Below are 26096 nucleotides of genomic sequence, written 5' to 3' on the forward strand. Positions count from 1 at the left end.
CACCTCCTCCTCCTCATCCGCTACTGCAGCATCAGAGCCCGGTGTCTCCTGCATCCATGAAGAAAGCCCCCCTGCACGGCACCTCCCCCGCCACGATGGGCCGCGAGCTATTAACTGCGTGGATGTGTTGATATCGAGATATTTCAGTTATCAAATATGAATCATGCATTTGATATTTCTGGCCACTTTGCTCGTCAGCGTCCTTTCGCCTTGGCTTCGTCCATCACTAGCTTCATCCGGTACGTATTGCAAATAGCCCGCTGGCTTTTTCACTTTTCATCTAATTGGGTGCACCCTTCACTTTCTGTGTCTGGGTGACATAGCGTCCTGTGATGTGCTGTGGGCATGTATGGACGCGTTTGCCTCCAAAAACAACAGGAAATTAATTATTATATTTAATATGCGGCGTCTCCGGCGTGATGGTGCATGAGGGCAGACAGCAGCATCTCAGCATCTTTTGTTCATCTTGTAAAATATAGTGCTTCTTAGTGTGTGTGTGTGTGATTATAACATTTGCAGCAATTGGGTGTCTTTTTTTTTGCTCAAGTGTCATTTTAGATGCTGCTGGATTAAGTGAACATTGCTGGTGCAGCTCTCACTTTGGCAATGAGCACATCAAAAGTATCTTTTCATGTAAATGAAGCCATCTCTATTCTGTTTTCTAAATCGAGGTAACTGCCATATTTAGTTGTCAGAGGTACAGCACGTAACCGCTGAACCATGTCGTGAAGAATTGCATTAAAGCCGCGGCCACTTGCCTCTGTAGTATCAATGTGTTTCATGAATAAAGGATGACAGATGGCTCTGTGCATGAGCGTGTGTGCACCGACCAGTCAGGTTGTTCATATGTGTGCGCTGGAAATTCCCTTGCAGTTTCTCAAGGTGTAGAGGACAAGGTTGAGGGGGACGCAGCGCTGCCAGTGCTGCTGAAGCAACAGGCAACTGCAGCACCTGCTACAGACAACACAACACACCATGCAGGAGAGCATGTGATCACCTACCCCTCGCGGTTGATCTACTACCTGAACGAGGACTCGGAGAGCACCTACCATGACCTGAACACCCGGGTGAAGAACCAAGCCTCAGAGGACCCGGTAAGCGAGCACTGAGGAAGGGTGGATGAGGGGAGCTTCATGCTGGGGTGTTGTGAAAAGTTACCAACTTGTTATGTGTTAAACCTTAACCTTGTCTTTAATGTCTGTTTTCTGCACAATGCCCGACAAATTAAAAGACAGGCGATTTAACAGAATATGTGTTTCTTTAAGAACTGGAACGATGCCAAAGCAGCCATGCTGAAGAAAACGTTCTCCCAGTAAACCCACTGTGCATTACCATCTGTGATTCTCTACAACACATCTGTTATTTGTGGTGTAGATGATGTTCAAGGTGGACTCAGGGGGGATTTTTACCATAGTCTTTGCATCTGCTGTGACTACTCTTCTCTCCTCTACAGGCAGTGCACCTTGCCCAAGCCAGTTTCCAGTTAGAGGCATTTGGCACCAGATTTGTTCTGGATCTTACACTGAACAAGTAAGTCCTCCTCGTCTCATCCTACCACGGTAATTAATTTGAGCTAAACTGATTGAATTTAGGCCCTGCGATGGACTGGCGACCTGTCCAGGGTGTACCCCTACCTCTCGCCCGATGACAGCTGGGATAGGCTCCAGCAGACCCCCGTGACCCTTAACAGGACTAAAACGGGTATAGAAGATGAATGAATGAATGAATGATTGAATTTATACCTGCATCGAATCCTCTATGATCTGAAATGTACAATTCTGGATGCTTATCCCCTGTGCGGTTCTGCGTTCACTTCACGGTCAGATTCAAAGATGAGCTCTTGGTATTAATGTAAAAAAAATTGTTGACTCATAGTTGCCAAGATTGTGTTGATTGAAGAGTCAGAAAGTCAGTGTCTTTGATTATTCCAGTATTCTTGCCACAACGCGCTCTCTTCACTCCACAGTTATAATGCGAAATATTATCTGTAGAATGTTATGAAGATTGTGAAAGGAGAGCTGTGATGCAGATTAGACTATATACCGTACTACTATATACTACAACTAAGGTTAATGGTGCAGGAAAGCATCAAGGGGATGTTGAGGGCAAATAAGAGGCAATTGTGGTAAGGAATTTAAAGCCTAAGCGCCATATGACTCAACCAACTCATACTGAAGTGCACTCAAATAAGACCCTTGACTCACTTTTTGATGACACGATACAACGCACAGGTTTGTTGAAAGTGATAAAAGACCGACTTTGGTGTCCTGATGTCCGGAAATAGTGTTGCATGCAAGAAACCGCAGTGTGTGTCATAGCTGAAGCAAATATAGCATCATTCCCAGTGTAGTAGCTGACTATTGTTTGTAAATGATAGCTACTCTTACTGTGTATGTCAGATCAGTGATTAATGCAGCATCAGATAGAGTTAATGTAATCTCGCCGACTGTAATTGAATAGGTCAGCACGCTGGTTTCTAAAAGCGCTCTTAGTCCAGCTGCCAGACTACAGACGATTTCTTTAAGGGAAAAATTTTGGACAACTGAAGTCTCTGCCTTGTCTAAGCCTTAAGAGGCTTGCATCAAAATGTGCAGAGACAGTTACTCTGCGGCCTGCTATCACTGTCCCATTCAGAGCACTCCGGACACTCAATGATATTGATTTGCTCCCTACAAAAAGTAGCCAATGTACATATGTGAAGGCTTAATGTACACGGGCTTAAAAATGCTGATTGGATTTCAGTTGCATTAAAAACTGGATTCTGTAATAAGGTTTTGTAGATTTTTGTCTCATACTGAGGTTGTATAATTCAGTCTGACAGAGACAGAATATCTCAGAAGTGTTGCTTTTTTAGGACTGTTGCCACACAGCAATGAAGTGGCTGCTACAAGTCTAACAACAGCTGACAAAGTGCAGATTTCAGCAGCTATTTGGAACAAATAGTGCGCGTCTTATCGGGAAGTGCTACAACTTCAGAAATCTTCTCAAGACCTTTTGTCTGTTGGTTGGAGATTACACAACATATCAGGAGGGCCAGCGGTAGACTCGGGATCTTTCGCCACTTAGTTTTAAAATGAAAACATTTGGAGTTGAAATGGTGGAGCTGAAATAAAAAATGCATTGATTCATTCTGTCACACTTCTTAGGTGCATGTCCATATACACTTATTTTTCGTGCAGCGTTTGTTAATCACCTGAGGGAAAGCTTTCTCTTGTCGGTCCCATCCTAACGCATACCCTGGCCCGCGCAGTGCATCACGTTGAACAACTGGTTGTTTCTCACAGCAGCGAAGAGGTTTGACCTTGGTTCCCAGCTGTTTGCTTGCAGGTTATCTGTGAGTTGCCTTTTTTTTTCGCGTGTGAGAGAACAGGGGTTTAAATTCTGCTTAGTATTGTAGCTGCGACAGTACAGATCTAAATATAGATAGGCCTGCAACCTGCCAATGGGTGCTGCTTTATCTGCTCGCTTCCTGCTGTACCTGGGACTGTGCAAGCCGCTGGAAAGATGATTTAAGCAAGTTAATTTAACGGTAGTGGGTTTAGCGTCACTGCTTTTCAAAATGGACTGTTGTTTCTTGTTGTTTTTCTGCGGTTTTCTGCGAACACCTTAGTGCTGCTGATCACTCTTTAGAAGATCTCCATTTATTAAGGCTCAGAGTAGATTATTTATCGTATCGTATGAGCAGCTTGACAGCGTCGTGTGGTGCTACAGGATTTGAGTGCTGCATTTGATCCGGTGCCAGACGTAAAAACCCTCCTGCAGTTTTTTTGGTCGCCTCTCTCTGCCTCACCTCTTCCTTGTTTTCGTGTGCTACTGCTGCTGCTGCTGCTGCTTCTGCTTCTGCTGCTTCTGCTGCTGCATTGTGGCACAGAGAGACCTCGGGGCAGGACTCCCTCCTCTTAGATCTCCGCACACAATCGCGGCTCTCGCAGACGTTCAGTCACACACCTCAAGGTGCTCAGGTTTCCCGCACTCTGACGGCCATCAACACGCTCTGGTGTGGCCCACTCTTCTCTCCCTGCCTCATCGGTCAAGCTATAAATAGCCCCTCACTTAGGAATCTCTCAGAGATGCTGCTCATGCCTCAGCGATAATGGTGCACTTCCTGCTCACATGCCGCTAAGCATCAGTCAAAAATGTCACACTGCTGGTGTCTCGAGATAGGTTCCTCACTTCCATCCTTTTTCGCTTTTTTCTTTCATTTTTTTTTTTCCGTGCTGCGACACCGCCACGTGTCAACGTATAGGAGGATGTTTTTGATTTGCAAGGTTACTCGGGGAAAAAGCGCCATTGTGGCAGAAATCGCAGTCTCTTGAAGTCAGCTAACAGATTGAGTGTGTGCGATGGTGAGGGACGCTGACTCAGACAGCAGGAACTGCCGGGAGGACCGTTGTGTTCAAGGTGAAGCCGAGGCCTCGCAATCATTTATCGAGTTAGGCCTCATTGGCAGCTTTCACGTTCGGTTACGTGTTTCTGTTTCTCAATCAGTGCGTCTCATGGAAAAATAAGATGATTGTGTCAGGTTTATAACAGCAGCCTCTTGCCGGGTTAATTAATTATCCTAAGCATGCATCATTGCCTAAGGGCAGGCAACATTTAAGGTGTATACCACGCACTTCTGAGATGCCAAAGGGAGTGTTGGTGCAAGCTAATCCGAGCTCAGTGGTGATGAGTGTTCTTGTTTAAACGCCAACCAAAGCAGTACTCACCCCCAGTTCAAAGCCACAATGTGAGTCAGAGAGAGAAAAAACATACCGACAGATGTGTTTTTATTGCCTCTGCATCACTTCCCGCCACCTTAACTAAACCCAATCTCTGTTTTTATCAGTGACTTGCTGTCTTCAGATTATGTCGAGATCCACTATGAAGGGGGGAAACCTGTTCTGTCAAAGGTAACGTGCACATCTTCTTTCTTCTTTTAGTGGCGTCTGCTCCTGCATGTGGATCCTTAGCTTGCTGGTTTTTTTTTTGTTTTTTTTTTTTAAATCTTGCACAGTCACAAAAGTGCTTTGTCTAAACTTGAGGGAGGCTGTAAAACAAAACAGGTCAACAAATACCAGCGCTGTGCTGGTGGTGTTGGATTTCTTGTAAATTGTTTTGCTTGTTGTCCAGCATTCAGCAAATTTGTCAGAAAGAAATACAGTTAGATCAGGGTAAGGAAAAGAACAAAATGTACTGAAAGAAGAGTGACATAGATAGATAGATAGATAGATAGATAGATAGATAGACAGACAGACAGACAGACAGACAGACAGACAGACGGATAGATAGATGTTTTTGTGGAGGACAGGAAAGAGGAGCTACAGAGCGACAGTGATGAGTGCTAGTTCCTGCTGCTGCTGATTCAGGCAGAGAGCTGGGCTGGGCTGGGCACACTGACTGTAGCTGAATCAGCAGGGTTTTGCTCCCCTGCAGCCTCCTGCTGGAGCTCTGGTCACGTGACCAGGGAGAGAAAACACTCTGCAGTACCAGCGCAGGGTGGGATGAGTGAAATGTGTGTGTGAGAGAGAGAGAGAAAGAGAGAGAGAGAGATGGAGGATGTGTGCATGCATGGTTGTCCTCTCCTCACCCCGGGTCTCACAGCTGAGTCACTTGTGCCAGGACCCACTTTGAAATGTATTAACTTCATCTTAACAAGCATGGATTGATTAAAATTGAACCCCCACCCCCCTCACACACACACACACACACACACACACACACCCACACACAGGGTTTCACAGCAAATAAGACACACAGACATCTGTGACACAAGCTGTTACAATTACAGAACTGCTTGAAAATTCAAACACATGAATATTAAGTCGAGACCTGGCATTTTTCACCATGTGATGACAAATCTGAGAGATGCGTTGGTTTATGCATAGTTCTGTGTGTTTTGCCACGAGCAATGCCGCTTTGCTGCGTTGGTGCATTAGTACTGTGTCCTCTTCCCTCAGGGCGGTGAGCACTGTTACTACCACGGCCAGGTGAGAGGGAACGATAACTCCCACGCGGCCTTATCTACCTGCAACGGGTTGCAGTAAGTGAACAGCAGATTGCAGCATTCAGAATATGTCTGGATATACTCATATCTGCTCCTTAGGTCCTGTTGACTCAGTCGACTGGCTTCTTTCCCTTTTCTCCCCCTCTCTGCCTGGCAGCGGGATGTTTGACGATGGAGTCCATGTGTATCTAATTGAGCCCTTACAACAGACCCATTCAATTGTAAGTTTTTCCTGTCTCCGAGAACCAAAACACGTATCACACGTAATCACACGCACACACGCCTACTCGCTGCTGTCAATTTATCATGTTTTCAGCTGAGGATATCCTGATTCTTTCCTAGGATCCTCCTGTTTTTGAAGGAAGTTGATGAAATAATGATGTGTGTCTGGCAAAGCTGAATTCCAGGTTGTGATAAAAAAACATGAGCTTACGTTGTAGTATGTCAGTTATAGTACTTACAGTCGGCATCTTCACTCTGTATTAACCAACAGAAAATACCATTTATTAAGCTGTGTGGCCATGGTTTTTATCTTTTATAGTACTTTTATTAGTAATGGGGCTGAGAAGCTGAAATACAGGACATGTGTGAGAATATTTTCAGATCGCAGTTTGCGTCACAAAAACAAAACAACAAACACAATTTCTAATCTCTTCTATTGTTCTTCTCGTCAGCGTCCCCTGTTTGGACCTCAAACATTCGTCATACATCATGTGATTCTTGTTTGTGCTCTTACCAAGACTTAGATGAGAAGACCGACACAGTGCTCATGTCTGTATGATGAATATGAAATAGCAGCCAGTTAGTTTAGATTAGCATATATAAAATGTGGAGCCGTGGAAGTACTGGAGCTCTCTCTACCTTTTTGTAATTTTGTTTTCTCAGAGATTAAACTAATAAGAGCCTGTTTTGTATTTATACTTACTAATGCCACATAAGCGTTAGGGGTTCTGGTAGGTAAAGACAGGCTTGCCCTTTGGTCCTGTCTCCTGTCTTTGTGCTCAACCAAGCTAGCTAAACTAAGCTAAGCTAAGCTAAACTTCTGATGAACGTAGCTTCTCTACAAGAGAGCCTCTTGCTCAAAATGGTTCATTTAAAAAATATTCATCCCTAACCATGTCAAGGATAAAAAAAAAAATAACTGGTTCATAGATAAATAACAAAGACATCCTGGTAAAGAAAATGACATAACATTTCTGCTCACCAAATTTCCTTCAGACGATTACTATATTTCTGCTTTACTTTTTTATTATCAGTATTTTTACTTGTCTCTGCGTTAAATAGTTGGTGGGACTAAGCTCAGTCTAAAGCAGGAAACATCAACTGAGGAAATGATTAAACACAAGCTAGCTATGCTAACCTTCTTGGAACTATACACAGTGGCTATGAGTTAGCTTAAGATCCATCTTTTTGGCAGGCATACACAGAAATATATGCATAAATAAATAAACAAATAAAGAAACATATGAATAAAGTATAAGTTGCCTGAATAAAAGCTGATGGATGAAAATGTAGAAATATTTATGCATTTGGTAATTCTGTAATTTATCATCTTTCATACAGTTTAGAGTTGGAAGATTATTCACTAATATTTTGACATTTTGAGAAGATAAATTTGAGCTGCAGCTTAGCTTAGCTTATGTTTTCATCTCATGTCCACATACAACGATATTACAATCTTCTTAGAAAAGAGAACAGAGACAGTAACAATAACATAGAGTTCCTCCCGGCCTCCTTTCCCCGAACCCATATATAAATAAATTCCACATTAACACACCCTTACACTCCCTGCCTCATCAGTGCACACACCCACTTATTATAAATATAAAGTGCTATGACATTTAGTCTGAAGTGAAACTGAAGTTAATGACGTAGGTTGGGATGGGAAGAGGGGAAACAGAGTTCAGTGCAAAGATAGCTGTTGGATAAAAACTTAAGTGACTTATGCCAGCAGAGTGAACAAGTGATGGAAAGGATGTGTAATGCCTTGATGTGTAATGTTACAGGTCCCGCTGCAGCATGTGGACTGTTAAACATCCTCCAGAGGTGGCAGTGGGATACCAGTGATGCCCACTTTTTATTACTTGTCAGGCGCTGAACAGTTTCCAAACCAGACAGTTATGCACTATGTTAAAATGCTTTCTATCGAGCAGAGAGAAGCTGTTATGAGCACAGCAGTGAGTTAGATTGTGCACCTCATCTCTCTATAGGCGACCTCGTTCCCTTTTCAGATGAGCCCCACCACTGTTGTGTCTTCTGCAAATCTGGTGATTGTGTTTGCGGGGTGCAGGGACATACAGTCAGGAATAAGCAACAATTCAAGGTCAAGGTGTCTTTATTTGTCTCCCTTGGGAGACATTTGTCTTGGGCAGAGGGGTCTGCTGCACAGACAACACACTAAACACATTCACCCATGCATCCAGGATCAGTAAAAAGAAACACACAAATAATATATAATAAATAAAAATACATAGTCAACGGGAAGCGGGATCAGGTAAAAAGTGCATCCCAGCAAATTCGGCATCACCTAAGCTCAGACTCTCTTTTGTGTCCATCCTGAACAATCTGCTCATTAATGACCTTCACTGACAGTGGGATGAACGAGTGTTTGTATCTGTTGTGTTTACAAAGAGGAACTCTGTACCTCCTTCCTGAGTTGAGTAAAACACATTCAGAATGCAGTACGTGAGACATATCAGATATCAGAATATTTTCTGCAAGTCCAAGGGTTGTTTGTTCAAACAGGGTTTCTGCCGTTTTTATCAGATTTAGTATTTCAGGTTAAGTTGCCGAACCAACTGGTAATGCCGTACCGTTGCACAGACTCAGTCGTCGCTCTGTAGAAAATCAACATAATATTCCTGCACACGCCAAACACTCGACGGAGAAAATGCATACGTTGGTGGATTCGGGCCCGGACACTTCCGACTTGCGTGTGTCAGCTTCAGCTGTTATCAGTGTGAACCCATTGTTAAATTCTCCATAGATCTGAAGTGTTTTTCGCATGAACCTTTCACCTTAGATTCCACTGTTCTATGTCAACACGGTTTCTCTACCAGCAACACTTCCTCTGTAATCCTTTCACACTTCTTTGTCCCACCCTACAGGAAACAGCAGCAAGACCTCATAAACTAAGAAGAACAGCCTCCATTCCATGGAGCAACGAGTCAGAGGAGATGGGTAAGATTTGCTTTTCTGCCCTTCATCATCTAGCATAACCTTTTCCATCAATCATCAGCCTCCCACCAGCACCACACCCCTCATGACCCTGACCTTGTTTTCCTCATGTAGGGTCAACCCAAGGCACGCAGCTATCGTCACCAGTGGTCAAAAAAAAGCACTGAGCGATTGCAATAGAGTTTACTATTTCTACTTACATGAAGCCTGAGAGCTTGTGTTGCTCCCATTTATACCGTTTTGTCAAGCCTCTACTCTTTTCCAGAATACTTCATAGAAAATTTAGGGAAGCAATTTGGCAATTACTGGGAAAACACGATATACAAAACCTCATTGTTGTCAGCTTGAATACATGAAACGAGCCCACACAGCTGTAAATACTTAATAAGTGTTGAACTGTTTCTTGGCGTGTATTCATTTGCAGAGGAGGAGCAGCTCTTCTCGGAGCTGGATGAATTATCCTGGCTGAAGCGCAGGAAAAAGCGAGCAGTAAGTGTCTGGTCTCGCCCGTCAAGTCACGTATAAACATTAGTTCACCCACCCTCAATTCACTTACAATGAGTAAACAACCATTACCTTACTGCAGTGAGTGATACTACAGCTCTTAATTATATGTTTTGGACCGACTCGTCATTGCTGTTTTGTTTTACAGATGCCTCGCAGTGTATTTGAAGAGATGAAGTATTTAGAAGTCATGATTGTCAGTGACCACAATATGGTATGTGATTTCCCCAAACTAGAAATCCCCGGTTGTATTTCTTTTTTACTGTTTCTCATATATATCAGAAGACTCCCACAAGAGGGAGCAGTGTAATGTCTGCAAGTGGTACATCACGCGGCATCGACTCACTGCGGCTTATTCATCTTCCCTCTCGTTCTTTTCTCTTTCTGGGTGCAGTTTAAACGACACAAGAACAAGCAGCACACAAAGAATTTTGCCAAGTCAATAGTGAATCTTGTGGATGGTGTGAGTAAGCTTTTTAGTTATCTCTTGACAAATGTTTGGTGTCTGTCTCATGTAAACCACTTAAAGAATGTAAATACAAGAAGTTAATACGTAGGAAGAATAGCTGCAGTTCTGCTGCAGCTAATGGGGATCCAAATAAACAATAAACAATTTATGGGTTATCGTTCAGTAACATCTCCTGTTTTGTGAGAATAAAGTAATTTGGTGGGGCTCTGGCATTTTTATCAAGTGCCATAAAGTAGGTAAAAATTGAATTAGCCTGTGATGTTGGCTTGGAAGCCAGGCTGGAACTGCTCCGCTGTGTAGTGATTATTCTCCGGCAAAGATCTGTTAGGCCAATCAAATCGTTTGGACGGGCTTTATTTGGTAATGGACAGAAGAAAACTGCCATACGAGCACCGTGGAGTTAGATTTGTTTAGAACAAAATGGCTCTGATTGGTTGTAGAACTATCCAGTTGTGTGCAAAGGTAATCATTCAATAATAATTTGACATTTTGAGAAAATAAAATGCATCCCATATTGAAATCCCAATGGCTTGTTATGCCAGGTTAGTGTGATGTAACCCTAGGCTGGAGGCCAAACGAATTTCCCTGTAAAACTGTTTTTGTGGCGGAAAGTTGGTCTGGAACGTTTAGATTCTACAGTTTAATCTGTTGGAAAAGATGTTGACAGCGAAATAACTTTAAAGAATTAGCAATTAACAGCAAGGCAGTTGTCAAGAGTGCCCTAATTGCTTAATGTAAGAGTAGCACTATCTAATTGCGCACAGCGGCATGAACTCTAATATGTGACTTTTCCTCCAGCATCACAAGCAGAATAAGATTCAGTTTTGTCCCATGCTTGATTATTGATTTATGACCAAATTACTTACAGAACTAATGCCATTCTCATCATATTGCTGTACTTTGCACTTACTGGTAATTAAAAAATCTACTAAACATGCCTGCTGATCAGCATGATAGCATTGAGCCACAAAGACTCACAGAGCTCCAAGCTTAATTTAGTTTGTGCAGTTTGATGCCTAAGCTCAGCAGAATATAACAACTTACTCATCAGTGGCGGTGTATTTGTTACAATAATATAAAACACAGAGACTTAAAGGTAAAGATAGATTCAGAATATATCCTTGTTTGCAATGTGTTCTCGTCATGTGTGTTAATACTCCCCTTGTGTCTCCCTGCTCCCGGTGTGCTACATCCCCTCGTCTGCCCTCCTCAAACAGTTCAGGTTCATATTTACACCCGGTGTCGCTCTCCTCTCCTTGTGCTGTGTTTTTCTCTCTCTCTCTCTCTCTCTCTGTCGTTCTTTATCGCTCCCATTCACTGCGCGCTTCAATGGCAGATCTTCAAAGAGCAACTACACACCCGTGTGGTGCTTGTTGCTGTGGAGATCTGGACGGACAAGGATCACATCCCCATCAGCGTGATGCCGCTGGAACTGCTGCGAGATTTCTCCAAGTACCGGCAGCAGAGCATCAAGCACCACGCCGATTCCGTGCAGCTCCTCTCGTGAGTTCTTCATGTGAACATTTTTTACATCAGCAATTAATGCGGCTTTATGCAGTCTTGTTTTCAATTTTTTTATATGAACTGGTGTTGAAAGCATCTTTCTGGATGGTCTCCATGTGTCTGTTGTTTGAAAAGCACTGCAAAAATAATGAGTAAATTGGAAATGCACTTGTCAAAATATCGTTCCAGATTTAACTGTAATTTCTCCGCAGCTTTTTTGTTTAAATATTTTATATGATATATATTTTTCATGATATTCTCTTTGCAAGTTCATGTGATTTTGCGCGTGGCTTGCAACTGTAACTGCCTGTACTCGAAACAGTGCTGCGTCTGTGGCATATTCGGTTACTTTTTGACTGACCCGAACCTCTGTGATGTGCCTGCCTCTCATGTTTTGCTCGTGTACCTCTTTGTCCTCCATTATTCTGGCAGAAATATGACCTTCCACTACCGCAGAAGCAGCACTGCATACTTTGGAGGCATGTGCTCCGTGAGCCGTGGAGTAGGGGTCAATGAGGTGAGATTTAGTGACAAGCATCCAGTATCGCTTTGTGCATTTATCACAGCTTTGCTGCAGACGGGAAAAATCTCTCATCTTTGTTGTGCACACAGTATGGCGGCACCTGGGCCATGGCAGGGTCTCTCACTCAGAGCCTGGCGCAGAACCTGGGCATCCAGTGGGACCCGGCATCCAAGAGAAGTATACATCAAAGACATTTTGTTAGCGCACACTTAGAGTAGAGAGGCAGCGGTGGCAGGCCATTCAGGGCCAAACTCACTCAAGATTCATGGCACATAAATAACAAATGAAAACATCAGTGATAGTTTTTTGGCTCCTCTCTGTCATCGCACAGCAAAAAGTACAATTAACTCCTCATTGAAGTCAGGATGGCAAAAGCCAATACTTGCAATTTTGTTTCATTCCTAAAAATAAACCAAGCTATAAACTCGCTTCGCTTAATATATTTTTAGTTGTTCCTGAAAAAGAGATGTGCTTTTTGATGATCTAGGTTTAAATGCACTTCTGTTGTTCTGTTATTCTTACCCAGTTAAAAATAAAAAAGTTTCCTACTAAAATTGTACGGGAAGCTGCTTCTAGTTTGACCTGATTAATCTGCAACACAGTTGTTTCAACGGTAGTCCTTTTTTTAAAAAATAAATTTAAATTCAGTCTCCTCTGCCTCTGACATGACGACAAGTAGTCTAACCAAAATAGCCTGCATAGCTTGACAGAGCTCTGGGGAGTAAGTAGAATAACATGTTTTGTTGCCCTCTGTGGACAGCTCCGGTTAACTACCACCTCTGAGCAAACCCTAAACACAATGTGTGTGATTGTGCAGGAATATGTGTCGGAGGTTCAGCTATTGTAAATTGAATTAAATGTGTTGAAAGCCCAGAGTTTAGGAGGATCTGTTGGCAGAAATGGAATGTAGCCCTAATTTAATTTAGAGCAGAATGAGAATTTCCACAGATCCTCTTCTGCGTAGCCCCAAACACTTTTCGAGACAGAAATGTTTGGAAAAAAGCGGTGAAGGAGGTGTACGTCCTACCAATGCTCCTACAGACTTCACATGAATTCTATATTCACGTAATATGTAGTGAAGAAGTGACGTATAAAATGTGATCATTTTATAATTTTATCTTGTTTTTTTTTACATTTCTAAGATAATCTGAAAGTATGATTTGTTGAGCCAAAAGCTATTTGTAAGGCCACGGTAACCGTGACCTTTGACCTTTAATCACCAAATTCTAATAATTTCATCTTTGAGTTCAAGTGAACGTTTGGGCTGAATTTTAAGATATTCCCTTGAGGTGTTCCTGAGATATCACGACAAGACGGTGAATATGCATCCAGACAAACCTGCAAATATAAAGCTTCCGGTAACAGCTGGCAGAGGTGTAATCACATCTCAAGTCTTCAAATCTCAGTGTGACATAGACATTTAAAACATTAAAACAGCAGAGGGCACCATTTTTTATTTTTTTTTTATTTTTTTTTTAACTGAGCAAAACTGTCTCTTTACAAAGCCACTGCCTGGAGTGACAAACGGAGAGCTGAACTGATTGTCTAGGAAACAATGGTCCAAAAGTACACAGTGCTGAGGACGACTCAGGAAGGATTCATGCAGATTTAAGATCGCCGTGCTTAATAAAGCCGAGTCAACAAACAGCTGCCAGGTTAGAAAATGCAAGCGAGAAAAAAAATGCAGACCATCAGCAAAATTCTTTTTACGGTCCCAAAACTGTCCGAGCGTGAAGATGTGAAAAATAGGGTGAAGGAATTCTTCTTGATTCAGCAGAAAGCTTTGGATATCAGGTGCTACATGCGCCGCTTCCTCTCTGAAACAGCAAATTAGAAATGTAAGCCTGTTCATAATATTTGATTGAAATACTAATTACATTTTATTTTGATCCAATATGTGATGGTCTGTTTAACCTCCATGTCTCTATCTGTGTTTTTTTTCTTCTTTCTCTCTCTGTCTTGTTTGCAGAGGAATGTGGCTGCGCTAACGTGTGGGGGGGTTGCATAATGGAGGACACAGGGTAATGTCTAAAATACCTTTGAGACACACGCATACACTCAAAGAAAAGAGGGGGTAGTTTAAATCTACAAATGAGGGAACCCATTCACACTTGGTTTATACAGCTGCATGTTAAAGGTACAAAGTGAAGGCTTTATCAAAACTGTCCTAGTACAGCTCTTGCATTTTTATTTGTATTATCACCACTGTAACAATGCCAGGAATGTGGTAGTTTTGTCTATTTTGCTCTAAGGCGGAGATTGCAGTGGTACTTTCCACTAAAACCAGTACTTCTGCAGAGGTACATAGAAAGATTAGGTTAACTAATGTATTTAATCCCATAGTACTATTTAATAAAAAAAAAAAGGTTTTATAAGACAAGATACCAAACGATTGAAACAGACCGTGGGAAGTGATGAATAGCTGAAGGTAATGCATTAAACCGGGGTGTCAAACATACAGCCCGTGGACCAAAACTGGCCATCTAGACTCTAGAGCAGGGGTCGGCAACCTATGGCTTGCTAGCCAGATGTGGCTCTTTTGATGATAAATCTTAGCTGACATTTCTTAACACGTTAAGTAATGAATAATTCCGCTGACATTTTAAAACTGCGGTCAAGTGAACCGTCGTTCGCAGAAAGCGAGTCAAGCCAGCCGTGGTCGGATTTTGCTTGCACCTCTATTTGTTTACATACACAGGCCAAAATGCGAAATGCAAAAAAAACAAAAAACTTTATTCGGTGGATTCTGATTCAAACAATAAAACTCCGGTTTTCATCCCTCTTTATTATTGTACAACATTTCAAGTGATTTTTCTATATAACTGTGAAGAAAAACACAAAATCCGACCGTGGCTGGCTTGACTCGCTTTCTGCGAACGACGGCTCACTTGACCGCTGTATTTTAAAGTAAAAAGCCCTCAGCAAAACCAAGCAGCACCAGAAGTCGCATTAATGGTAAGAATTATTACCAAAGTCAAGAAAAAATGTATTTATTATTGGTTAGTTTCAATATAACAACGTTTTTAAAAAGAATAAATTCAGAGACTTATACTCTAAAATTGTTGGTCGAAAGAAACACGCATTCAGTTGTATTCAGTGTTAAAAAATATTATATGGCTCTCGCGGAAATTTATTTTAAAATATATGGCTTTCATGGCTCTCTCAGCCAAAAAGGTTGCCGACCCCTGCTCTAGAGGGTCTAATCTAGTGCAACAAAAAGTGCAAAAACTACATAGAAGACTTTACCTGCAATTCTATTAAACTAACTGCTATTCCTAATTTGTCCACTGTTTGGTGACTGTTTAGTAACATTAATTGTAATGCTGAAAGTTATGGTAAACTGCTCAGATAGTTATAGATAATAGATATTCAACAAAAATAGTTGAAATAGTGAGTTAATATGATGAGGAACATTTGGGAAGTATCTATAGGTTATCGAAAAACTTTGGAAGTTTACTATACTGACCATTCAGGTGTATGAATTGCAACAAAAATGGTTTAAAATCAAATATCTCAATTTGATTTAATTTGAGTTGAAAAGGATTCGAATTATTATTTATTTTTTTCATAATATTCCCTATATACAGGTCTTAAAAACATTGAGAAATGTTGCAGTTACTAGAGTATTTAGTACAGAAAAGGCCCTGAAAGATCTTGTTTTGTTGTTGCCAGCACGGACGTAAACCGGCAAGTACAATTGTTTTCTGTGCATCCAAAACTGGTTTTGGGTCATCGTTGTATGGCTTTGAGCGTCACACACTGGAGGGTGAAGCAGCTCATCTCCACATATTTAACCAAGCCTCCATCGACATGCGTCATACTTCTGATACAGATGAAATATCAGTATTAAAAGTGTAATAATATCCGTATCAGTAATAGTGTGATGTTCTGTCCCTCTGCAGAGTCCAACACCCACAGAGATTCTCCAAATGCAGCATCACAGACTACAAGGAGTTCCTCTTGAAAGGCGGAGGCTCGTGTCTGTTTAACAGGCCAACCAAGGTCAGTCACCCTGCCCTCCTCTCTTTGCTCGTCCGGACTGTAATAACCCACACATGCTCACTTTACGCCGTCTTCTTTTGGCAGCTGTTTGAGGTGGCAGAGTGCGGGAATGGATTTGTTGAAGTAGGAGAGGAGTGTGACTGCGGAGGGAGATCGGTAAGTGTCCTTTCACCTCAGCATGTCACGGTTTGTTTGTTGGCGGCTGTTTGTTCAGGTGGGTGAAGCCAGTTTCCTCTTCTTTTTTTTTTTTTTCTTCAGGACTGCTACAGGGAATGCTGCAAAAAGTGTTCGCTCGCCAATGGGGCGCACTGCAGTGACGGACCGTGCTGCAATAACACATGTCTGGTACGAGCTTGCCGTTTACCCGAAGTGCTACATCACGAGGTGTTAAACTGTCTTAAACTCGGATTCTTCTCTTCTTACCAGTTCTTTCCACGAGGTTACAGCTGCCGCTACGCTGTGAACGACTGTGACATCTCAGAGACGTGCTCTGGAGACTCTGGACAGGTGTTTATATGTTGCACCGTGAATCTGTTTTCATTTCAGTCGGCCAATTCTTTGCACGTTGCACTCAGAGTGGACGGTTAAGAAGATGCGTTCTGTTTGTGACTTTGCAGTGCCCCCCCAACCTCCATAAACAAGATGGTTACCTCTGCCAGGTGAACCAGGTACGCAGTGGCAATATGAGAACAGTCATACACCATGATAGTGAAACTTAGCATGCACCTAAATTGACTCTTTCTCTGTTTGAAGGGTCGCTGCTACAGCGGAGAGTGCAAGACCAGAGAGAACCAGTGTAAATACATCTGGGGGCCAAGTAAGACTAATACTGCTTTGGTTCACAGTGGTTGGTGTTGTTTGAGCGTCACATACTGTACGAAAAGAGACTTTAGCAGTGAATGTCTCTGCTATTAACCCCTCCTCTCTTCGTTTCAGAGGCTGGAGGCTCGGAGAAGTTCTGCTACGAGAAGCTGAACACGGAGGGCACAGAGAAGGGCAACTGTGGAAAGGACGGAGAGAAATGGATCCAGTGTAGCAAACAGTGAGTCTCAAATAAAGACACGGCAGGAAATTGAATTAACTCTTCCTCTGTACGTGTGAGAATGGAAGTAGTTTGTGTTTCTGCACGGTGTCTGGAGTTCAAGGCGGCAAACTGAGCGCATGCTGGACAGCTTTTTGTTACACTTCCAAGCTGGCAATACAGCATTTTTCTCCACATTTTAATCAGGCCACACAACAGAGGGCTACTTAAACATTAAGCCCGTTCGTTCCAGTAAACTATTCTCTCCCTGCACAAACACACCTCCTTACCCGTGTACGAAGTTCCCTTATGCCCCAGACCACTCATGCATTCTTTTAATCTGTCAATCTGTTTCACGCGCATCGAAATAAATTCCCTTGGTATTATGTTTTTAAAAACAGCAAAACTTTTTATGGACACATCAGCAGATTTTATTTAATTGCAGTCTATAGTCTAATGTAGTCTATAAACTCTTATAATGCAAAATCAGACTAATACAATATACAAAAAGAATAGTAAGAAGGAAAAGTTTCTCTTGAACAACTGAACAGATCAGCTGATGAATCAGGTGAGAATGAGGTGTTTTCCCATCATGCCCGCAGGTCTGAGGCCAGTGTTGTCTGTGTTTGCGTGACAGAAATCCCCCCTGGCATGCATTGTGGTTGCACAGATCTGGCTTTTATCGAACTAATGAAGGAAATAGTCCAAGTGTTTTAGATTTAAATTCACTGATTCATAGTTTTAGTTTATCCGCCCTTTATACGAGGTGTCGGGACGTCAGTAGATGTTAAGAATTTAAACGTGATAATGCAAAGGTCCAACCTCACCAGTCAAGTGCCTGAACACATTTCTCCGTGCTTGTCTTTTACAGTGACGTGTTCTGCGGTTACCTCCTGTGCACCAACGTCGGACGTAGCCCACGCATCGGAACGATGAAAGGGGACGTCACCCCCACCTCCTTCAATCACCAGGGCAACGTGATACAGTGCACGTAAACACGTTTACTTTCTTATGACACCTGTTTGTGCTTTAAATTCTCTCGTGACGTTTGATTAAGTCCTCCTCGCCCTTACTCCCCCTTCTCTCAGTGGTGCCCACGTCCTTTTGGATGACGACACCGATTTAGGCTACGTGGAGGATGGGACTCCCTGTGGGCCGTCGATGATGTGCCTTGACCACAAGTGTCTGCCCATCCAGTCACTCAACATGAGCACCTGCCCCAGTGGACCTAACGGACAGGTGTGCTCTGCCCATGGGGTGAGTCCTGCTGCACACTTAGTTTGAAGCCTCTATAGACATGAAACAACCTCAGCGATTAGACATCTGTGCAGAGGGGAGAAATGCACCATAGTTTGAACTTTTCTATCAACCTCCTTCAGGCTTTTCCCCCACATTTAACCTAGTAGTTCAACCTGAATTAGATTTTAAGAGGAAAAGCTGCAGAGTAAACCTTGTTTTAGAAAGTTGTGCACAAGCTCGGTAAAGTCTGACAGCCTTGTGATGCACTACACACATGTCAGTTCACTGGTTTGCACAAAATGCAAAGCTTCTGACATAAACTTCCGCGTGTGTCATAGACATCAAGCCTGTCTGATTGCTAATAACCTCTTTTACTATTTGCCCGCATAGACATTAACAGCGGTTTTCTCTTTGCACAATATTAGCATCCTGGCGTCACAACACATCAATAAAATCTCTACTAATGTATCTCTATGTTCGTGGCAAACAATAAATCATGCACACACATTTCAGACATTAAACTCAACTCCGGGTGATGTCAGTTTTACGAAACATTTAAAATATCTTGACAGTTAAGCTAATAAATAATGGCAGAACAGATTGTTCAAGGTATTTCACTGACCTCTGCAGTGGCACAGTTGTCTCATTAAGTGTGCCAGTGAGCCAGCAAGCACCAGTTTACCTAAATGCAGCTGTGTTTAATGATTTATATGTGCTTTTAATGTTATGATGCTTAAAATGTCTCCTGTGGGGAAAGAAAAATAACTAAAAATCTCTTGCGGACGCGGCTTCACAGTCATGGTTTCAGCAGAGCAATTAAATACACCAGAGAGTTTGTTTATGCTATCAGCGCCGTCCGCACTTTTCCTGCTATGACGACTTCAACCAAATGAAGTTCTGCTTTCGATGTTAATATATAATCACATTTGTTTAAGCTGACCTGCCTAAAAATGTCAAAAAACATGGCACAGGCATGTGGATGAATAATAACCCTCTATGAATGCTATAAAGAACAGTCCCGCTGGGTGTTTCCAAAAATAAATCTCATACTGTATGTCAGCATCTTTATTTAAGGCTCTCGCGCTCTTCTCATTACTCTCCCGTTTCTGTCTGATCCGCACAGGTGTGCAACAATGAAGCCACATGCACCTGTGACACCACCTGGGCGGGGACAGACTGTAGCATGCCTGATCCGCCAAAAGAGCCCGAGGTCACTCCGGATGAAGAACCCAAGGGTCGGTTTCCACCTCTTTCAACCTCCGCCAGAAATGAATAACACGCATTTTAGCCACTGATCATGTGTTTACTGTGTATGTGCAATATTATGTGAAATGTCATTCTCAAATCACGCTGCTAGATTGAAGGCCGGAGGCGAGTATGAAAAAAAGCAGATTTGTTTACTTTGATTCTGCAGATGAAAGTTCACCTGATGCTTTGACCACAGGGGGACGGGGGAGGTGCTTAAGGGGGTCAGGAAGCGTCTCACTTCATCCATGACTCTGAAGCAGAAGCCTGCTAACTGTTTTTGACAGGGTGGTAATAATGCTCCTTTTCCCTCTGCACAGTGAGCGTGGCCACTAACAGGCTGATAGGGGCAGTAGCAGGGACCATTCTGGCCCTGGGGGTGATTTTTGGAGGCACTGGGTGGGGAATAGAGTAAGCATCTTTAACCCTTTCACAGCTCTTCCTCTCATAGTGGTGCCTCAGTGTGCGGGCGGTCTCGTGAGCCGGCCTGAGCCCGTGTGTGCGTCCCGGTGGCTTTGTGTCTTCTTGTGTGTTGGTGATGACCATATAATTGTCATGTGATTGGATGTTTTCAGTGTTGTGTGATTGATTGATGGATTTCCCTTACTCCTCCTCCTCTTCCTCCTCTTCCTTCTCCTGCCACTTCCTGTTGTTCCCCATTACGACGAGCCTCTCTCTTCATCCTCCCTCTTCCTCCTCTTGTCCCCTTTTCTTGCTCTTACTCTTAGTCGTTATGTGGTTGCTCCTGTGATCCTCTCCTTTCTGGGGCATGTGGGGCATTTAGATGAAAACAGTCCCGTGAAGTGTCCAGTCAGTGACCTGGCTTGTCAGTCAGTGGTAGGCTGTGTGGTGACTGCGACCCCTAAAAACATTTTGTGCTGCTCGTACTGCAGGTCACATATATACATATATCACCTGTCGACCTCTGTTTAATTTACGCTGTTGCAGTGATGGATACCCAGGGTCTAGTCTCCTGCACAACCTCAACCGACAAACCACTGATAATCATCATTACATCAACTGACACCAGATAAATATTCCCAGGGCGTTTGCTTGATTACATTAAAAATTAAAGGGGGTGGGCTGAAAAGCATGCAAAACACATTCTCAGATTCAATCATTTAACTGTAATAGTACACTTATGGTATGTTTTCTGTTCCATGTGAAATCGTCATTGTATAGTTACGTGTTATTGATACAGTAAGTGGGCATAGAAACTCATGTCTTTTTCCCCATAACCCTTTACAGGTCCTAGTGCCACCAATCTAATAATAGGCTCCATCGCCGGAGCCATCCTTGTGGCTGCCATAGTGCTGGGGGGGACTGGATGGGGCTTTAAGTAAGCAACACGCCGCATGCCTCTACTGCTCTAACTCTAGCATCCCTGCTGCTTCTAGACACCAGGGTTTGAGCTCCTGCTACAGAATACGGACCCCCCCACACGTGTGAACGACACACACGAAAACAAAAAAATTAAAATCAGGCTACACGCGAGATGAAAAGAACGCACGCTCAGCACAGATCTGAGATGCAGTCCTGGCTGTTTTATAGAAGGAGGCTGCGGGTGATGTTTAGGAGTACATGTGTTAAGCGGTAAAGGTGACACCGGGTTGCGTCTGTGCATCTGTAGCAGGACTTCAAACTGATTGGACGGGCAGAGCTCAGTGCTTGATATGCATGTTCAACGAAGGACCCGATAAAGGAGAATCGCACCATGCAGCGAAAGTATACCAATAAAATGTAAATGGTTAAAGAAAAATATGCTTGTATTGTTAAAGCCTTATCCACTCTGAATTCTAAAGATAGGATATGTAACATGTGTAGCTACAAACTGTTTTTTTTTTATTATTGTGCAATAGATTATGTAAATAAGTTCCAATCTACCGCTGATTAGCCTGCTGTCTTGAGCAACAGGGGTGTTACACATCTTAATCTAAGCAGACCTAAGGGCTAAATGACAAATACAATCCTGCAGCCACCAAAGCATGCCAGATAGCGAAGCATCATGGTTGTCGCCAAAAATAAACTAAGGAAAGAAGCCAGAATAAGACACATTTCTGCATGTTGACTTGTTGATTTGGAGGAGGACAGTTCATTGCACAAAGGCTGAGCCAAACCCAGTGAGTGATTTGATCCAGGGTTGTCGTGCTCTCATCACGTCCATGATCTTTCTTCTCAATCCGAGACTTTAAATGGAGTGGTGAGAGAGACAGAGACAGAGAGCAGCCAGGACCTTTTTGTTGTCTGCAGCCTTTGTGCCATGGCTGGCCACACCCACCTGGATGGCCAGGCTCCGCCCTAGAGCAGAGCAGGACTCTCGGACCCGCCCACACCGGCTGCCATTGCTGCCTGCTACACAAAAACCTGGTACAGACACGGCGCATTGCACTGCATGAACCACGCACAGCAATAGTGCCATCTCCAACTGGCCTACTATTGGAACAGGTGCATGACAGAGTGATAGAAGCCCCACAACAAGCCACAGTACGGGGAGGTTATGCATCACTCCTGTTGTCGTATTCGTTGTTGTCCCACTGTTGTGGTGGTAGTTATTGTTGCTGCTGCTGCTGCTGTGGTTGTTGTTTATGTGGTTGTCTCCTCTTTCCCTCTTCTATAGAGTATATTTTATGTTAGCTCTTTCCTCCCAGATGGTTATGTTTTGAGTGGAACTTATGTCTTTTCCCATCAAAACTGGTAATGAGAGTTCACCTTGTACACTGATGTTGCACGCACAAGCCAGTCAGCACTTGTCTGCAAAAAGGCATCCGAGAAATGTATATTCATAATCCTTCAAAATTATATTTATTAGCTTGAAATTGATTATGCAATTACGATGATACTTAAAAAAATATATAATCCCTGATCTCTAGGCTTCGGTATCGTCTTGAAATGATATCAGACTTGTGCATTAAGACCCAAAGGTTTGTGATTATAAATAACTCTGAGTGTCTCTTTGCATTCAAGGCTGAACTGGCCAACATGGACCAGCCTTTCCTCACCTCGGTGTCTTCATCTTTTCAGTGTTGAAGTCCTCAAAATTGGGAACGTTTTCATTTCTTGAAAACCACAATAGTAGTAAGAGCAATTTACATGAGAGCTTTACTGTAAACCGGAGAGATGAGTGTGGTTGCTTGTCCAGGTTGCTCTAGGTGTGTTGCAGGTGTGACCACATCAGACACTGACTACTGTTTCTTATCCCCCTTCATAAGAAATGTGAAGAAACGTCGATACGACCCCAACGCCTCAGCCATTTAACCCAAGGAGAGATGGCAATCACCGACGGGCTCCTCCAAGGCTTCCTTAGTTGGCTACCTGACAGCTGGACTGCACTTATTGCTGCTGATTTTTGGCATTAGATTTACTTGAAAAAGACATAGTGGACATTTTAACAAATTCCATAGTAGTGACATTATAAATGCAGCCTTTTCAACTCCACCTCACCCATGTAACAACCCTAACCCCCCCACACACCTTTCCACCCTGATCTCCAGAGAGACCGAGCTCCTCCTCTTCCATCCTTTAGTGCCAGTGCACAGGCGTTCAGGCGGAATCCACACCACTCTCTCACCTGGCATGAATATCCACACAAAAAAAACGTGCTGCTTGCTGGCCTCCTGGCATGAAGATCCCTCTCCGCAGGGCTCTGCATGGCTACCAAAGCTACGAATATACCGCAACAAAAAGAAAAAAGAAAAAAAAAAAAAAAAGGAATTATCCAGTGCAGGAGAAAGCCTTGTTAAAAAACCAAACCGGGTGGGAAGCAGGTTCCTGCAGTTCATGTTTAGGTGTTGCAGAAGATTAAGGAGGCTGCATGTGAGGCCCCCGTTAGGGCAGTGCAGGCCACGTAGTGAACGCACACACACAAATCTGTACATAAATAAGGAGTTCAGGTTTGGAATCAACAGCATATTCTACAAGGACATCAGTTGCTTTTGATTTTTAATCCTAGCATGTTGTATAGCGGGTGTTTTTGGCAATGTTATTGGAAGAAAAGAACAAATCTGCAGTTATGATTTGGGCCAAAACAGTTGGGGCATTTCAGGGCAGCAGACAGAGCAGCTGGGGTGTCGAGGAGAAGCACGCCAGCTCTAGAGAGAGAGATTCAGGCTTGTGATGGCGTACCGATTAACGTCACAAGAAGTACCCCCCCCGCCTCTCCCCCGAAGTATCTCCAACAGCGACTCAGAAGCCAAAGAACCAATCACCTGAACATATGGATGTTGTTGCACGCAGAGCACTTTCCCCTCTGTCTGCAGCCAGTGGTGCCTCTCGTACTGCTGAGGCCATGGAGTCTGCCCACGCAGGCTCACCCGTCCGGCCAGGTCTCACTTAACAGTCCTCATCAACACCCACTATACTGGCTTAGCCTTTTGCTCTCATAAACTCTTAGTAGAAATCAAGTTCAGCTCTACCGGCAACGCTGCATGCAATCACTATAGTGGGCTTATAATTCTATACGGGAGTCCCCAAGATCCGCAAGAAAAATACGCTACAAAAGATAGGTGCATGTCAACGAAAAAAAAAAAACAACATTTAACTTTTATTTACTATGCAAAGAGAGATATTGCACAAAAGTATGGGTAACGGTGACATCAATGTAGACATGGAATTACAAAAACCTCTGCTATTTTTTTGTATTCGGCCACTCCCATGTCTCCTTCCATTTCGCTTCGACATACTCAAACTGTGGATGGACAAGTAAATTCATAAAAAAGAAAATAATAATAACTGAACTGAATAAATATTTTCTGGTGTGAGAACAAAAAAAAGTGAGAGAGCACCCCTTTACATTTGTGGAACTGAAAAATAAAAAAATCATTTTTTTGTGTGTTTTTCATCTGATATTTTTAATCACACAAACACACACACATTTACACACACACACACACTCTCTGTGGTCCCTGCGCATATTGAGGCCTGAACGGCTTCCTCGTGCAGGGCTACCATGTCCAGTCCAGCTGATGGTTGGTGTGCTCCAGGTGCTGCCATAGCACTGGCATCGTTGTAATCCTCCATGTTACTCATCGTCTGGTGTCCCTCTCTCACTGCATCATGTACAGTCGGACTGATTAATAAAACTACTGACAAATTTTATCCGAGCGTCCCGTCTTTTTTCTTTGAGCTGATTCAGACTCCTGGTGCATTTAAGACGTCAACTTAACGGAGACGACTTTTTTGTGGGAAGGCCAAACTTCAGTATTGATCTGGTCTAAGCCTTTTATCCTTTTACAACAATTCATTTCTCACAAATAGAAGAGGTTTTTTTTTATTGATCACATTTAAATGTATACGAGCCAGTTCTTGGAGGGTGGTTGCACTACTTAAAGGAACTGTTTCACATTTTCTCAAATTTACTTTGAGCTGCATAAAAAGATTGATGCGCTGTCATATTTAGGACAGTAAATGAGCTACAGTAAGGCAAGCCGCGACTAGTTATTGCTCCTGTACAGTTTAAGATTAAGCTTAACACGTAACCTACTATAAATCTTGCAAGATCGCAGTCATGCTATAGCTGTTCAGTCAATATGCTAATAATCAAGTAATGATGTTCTCAGTCAAAAAATCAACTTACCAAAATGCTGCCTTGTGCTTGAAGAAGTCTGACGCCAATGTTGGCTAAAGCTGAGCAGAGAAAAAGGTACATGCCATTCCACTGCAAGGTTTCTTGAGGTTTCTTGAAGAGGTTTCAGCACCAAGGGGTTTCCTTTGGTTCTGGTGGGGAACATCTGCTGGTGGTGGTGCCCACTTGAAACTCAAATGACCAGGGTTTGTTAACGACACAATACTCGACTGCAGTCAGAGGGTGGTGTTACATTTGCCGTTGTTATCAATCGGAATTGTACCCTTTATCAAAATTTGTCGACTGTGCTGCACAAATGCAATGTTTCGCTTTTGTTTTTTGTTTTTTTCAGTGTGGTAGCTTTAATACATACAAGATTAGTCTATCCTTTCCATTGAGGATGACTCATTTAAGGCTGCAGGCTCTTACGGTTAAATGCGTTTGGATCCATATTGATCTGATTAACACATTTCAAGCTTAAAATCAAGAGTTAAACTGCAGAAATTATCTTTTGCAGGTTAAGGATTTTATGGCAACATGCACCTTTGTATCCTTCTTTTATATTATAAAATGTAAAGCATGCACGCTATTGTGGATTTAGTTTTTTAAACCGGAGGAGATTCGTGCTCTAGAGAACGTACTAAACACAATCATTTTAACTTTAAAATGAAAGATAAAAACAACTAAAGATGAAAAGAGGCAGTCTGATTCAGCAGCACCTCAACGTATGAGGATAGCACGACGATGAGTACACATCATTTTTTTTTTCTCTTTAATGTTTGACATTTATCATCAGGACGGTACAATATCAGTGACTCATGTGGAACTAGGCTCCTGCAGGCTAATAATGACAAGAACACTATAAAA

At 42.8% G+C, this 26096-nt stretch overlaps 1 protein-coding gene across 4 annotated transcripts; it reads left to right on the plus strand.

Moving 5' to 3' along the window:
• The first annotated feature begins 49 nt into the window (after positions 1-49).
• adam23b (ADAM metallopeptidase domain 23b) lies at positions 50-26096 on the plus strand. 4 transcript variants are annotated; one of them, XM_084545370.1, is made up of 26 exons: positions 50-239; positions 874-1094; positions 1454-1530; positions 4829-4892; positions 5940-6022; positions 6144-6207; positions 9094-9166; positions 9588-9652; positions 9816-9881; positions 10062-10130; positions 11473-11639; positions 12072-12156; positions 12252-12339; positions 14132-14183; positions 16065-16164; positions 16249-16320; positions 16423-16509; positions 16591-16671; positions 16782-16832; positions 16918-16981; positions 17101-17206; positions 18057-18176; positions 18274-18442; positions 19548-19659; positions 20918-21008; positions 22879-26096. In XM_084545370.1, exons 1-26 carry the CDS (start codon positions 164-166, stop codon positions 22922-22924), a joined length of 2349 nt encoding a protein of 782 aa, XP_084401496.1. In that variant the 5' UTR covers positions 50-163; the 3' UTR covers positions 22925-26096. The 4 variants fall into 4 exon arrangements, with proteins under 4 accessions (XP_084401496.1, XP_084401495.1, XP_084401494.1 ...); XM_084545369.1 differs by lacking the exon at positions 50-239 and having other exon boundaries at positions 710-1094; XM_084545368.1 differs by lacking the exon at positions 50-239 and having other exon boundaries at positions 710-1094; positions 16065-16320.

The sequence above is a fragment of the Chelon labrosus genome, assembly GCF_963514085.1.
Source record: "Chelon labrosus genome assembly, chromosome: 5".
Lineage (NCBI taxonomy): Eukaryota > Metazoa > Chordata > Actinopteri > Mugiliformes > Mugilidae > Chelon > Chelon labrosus.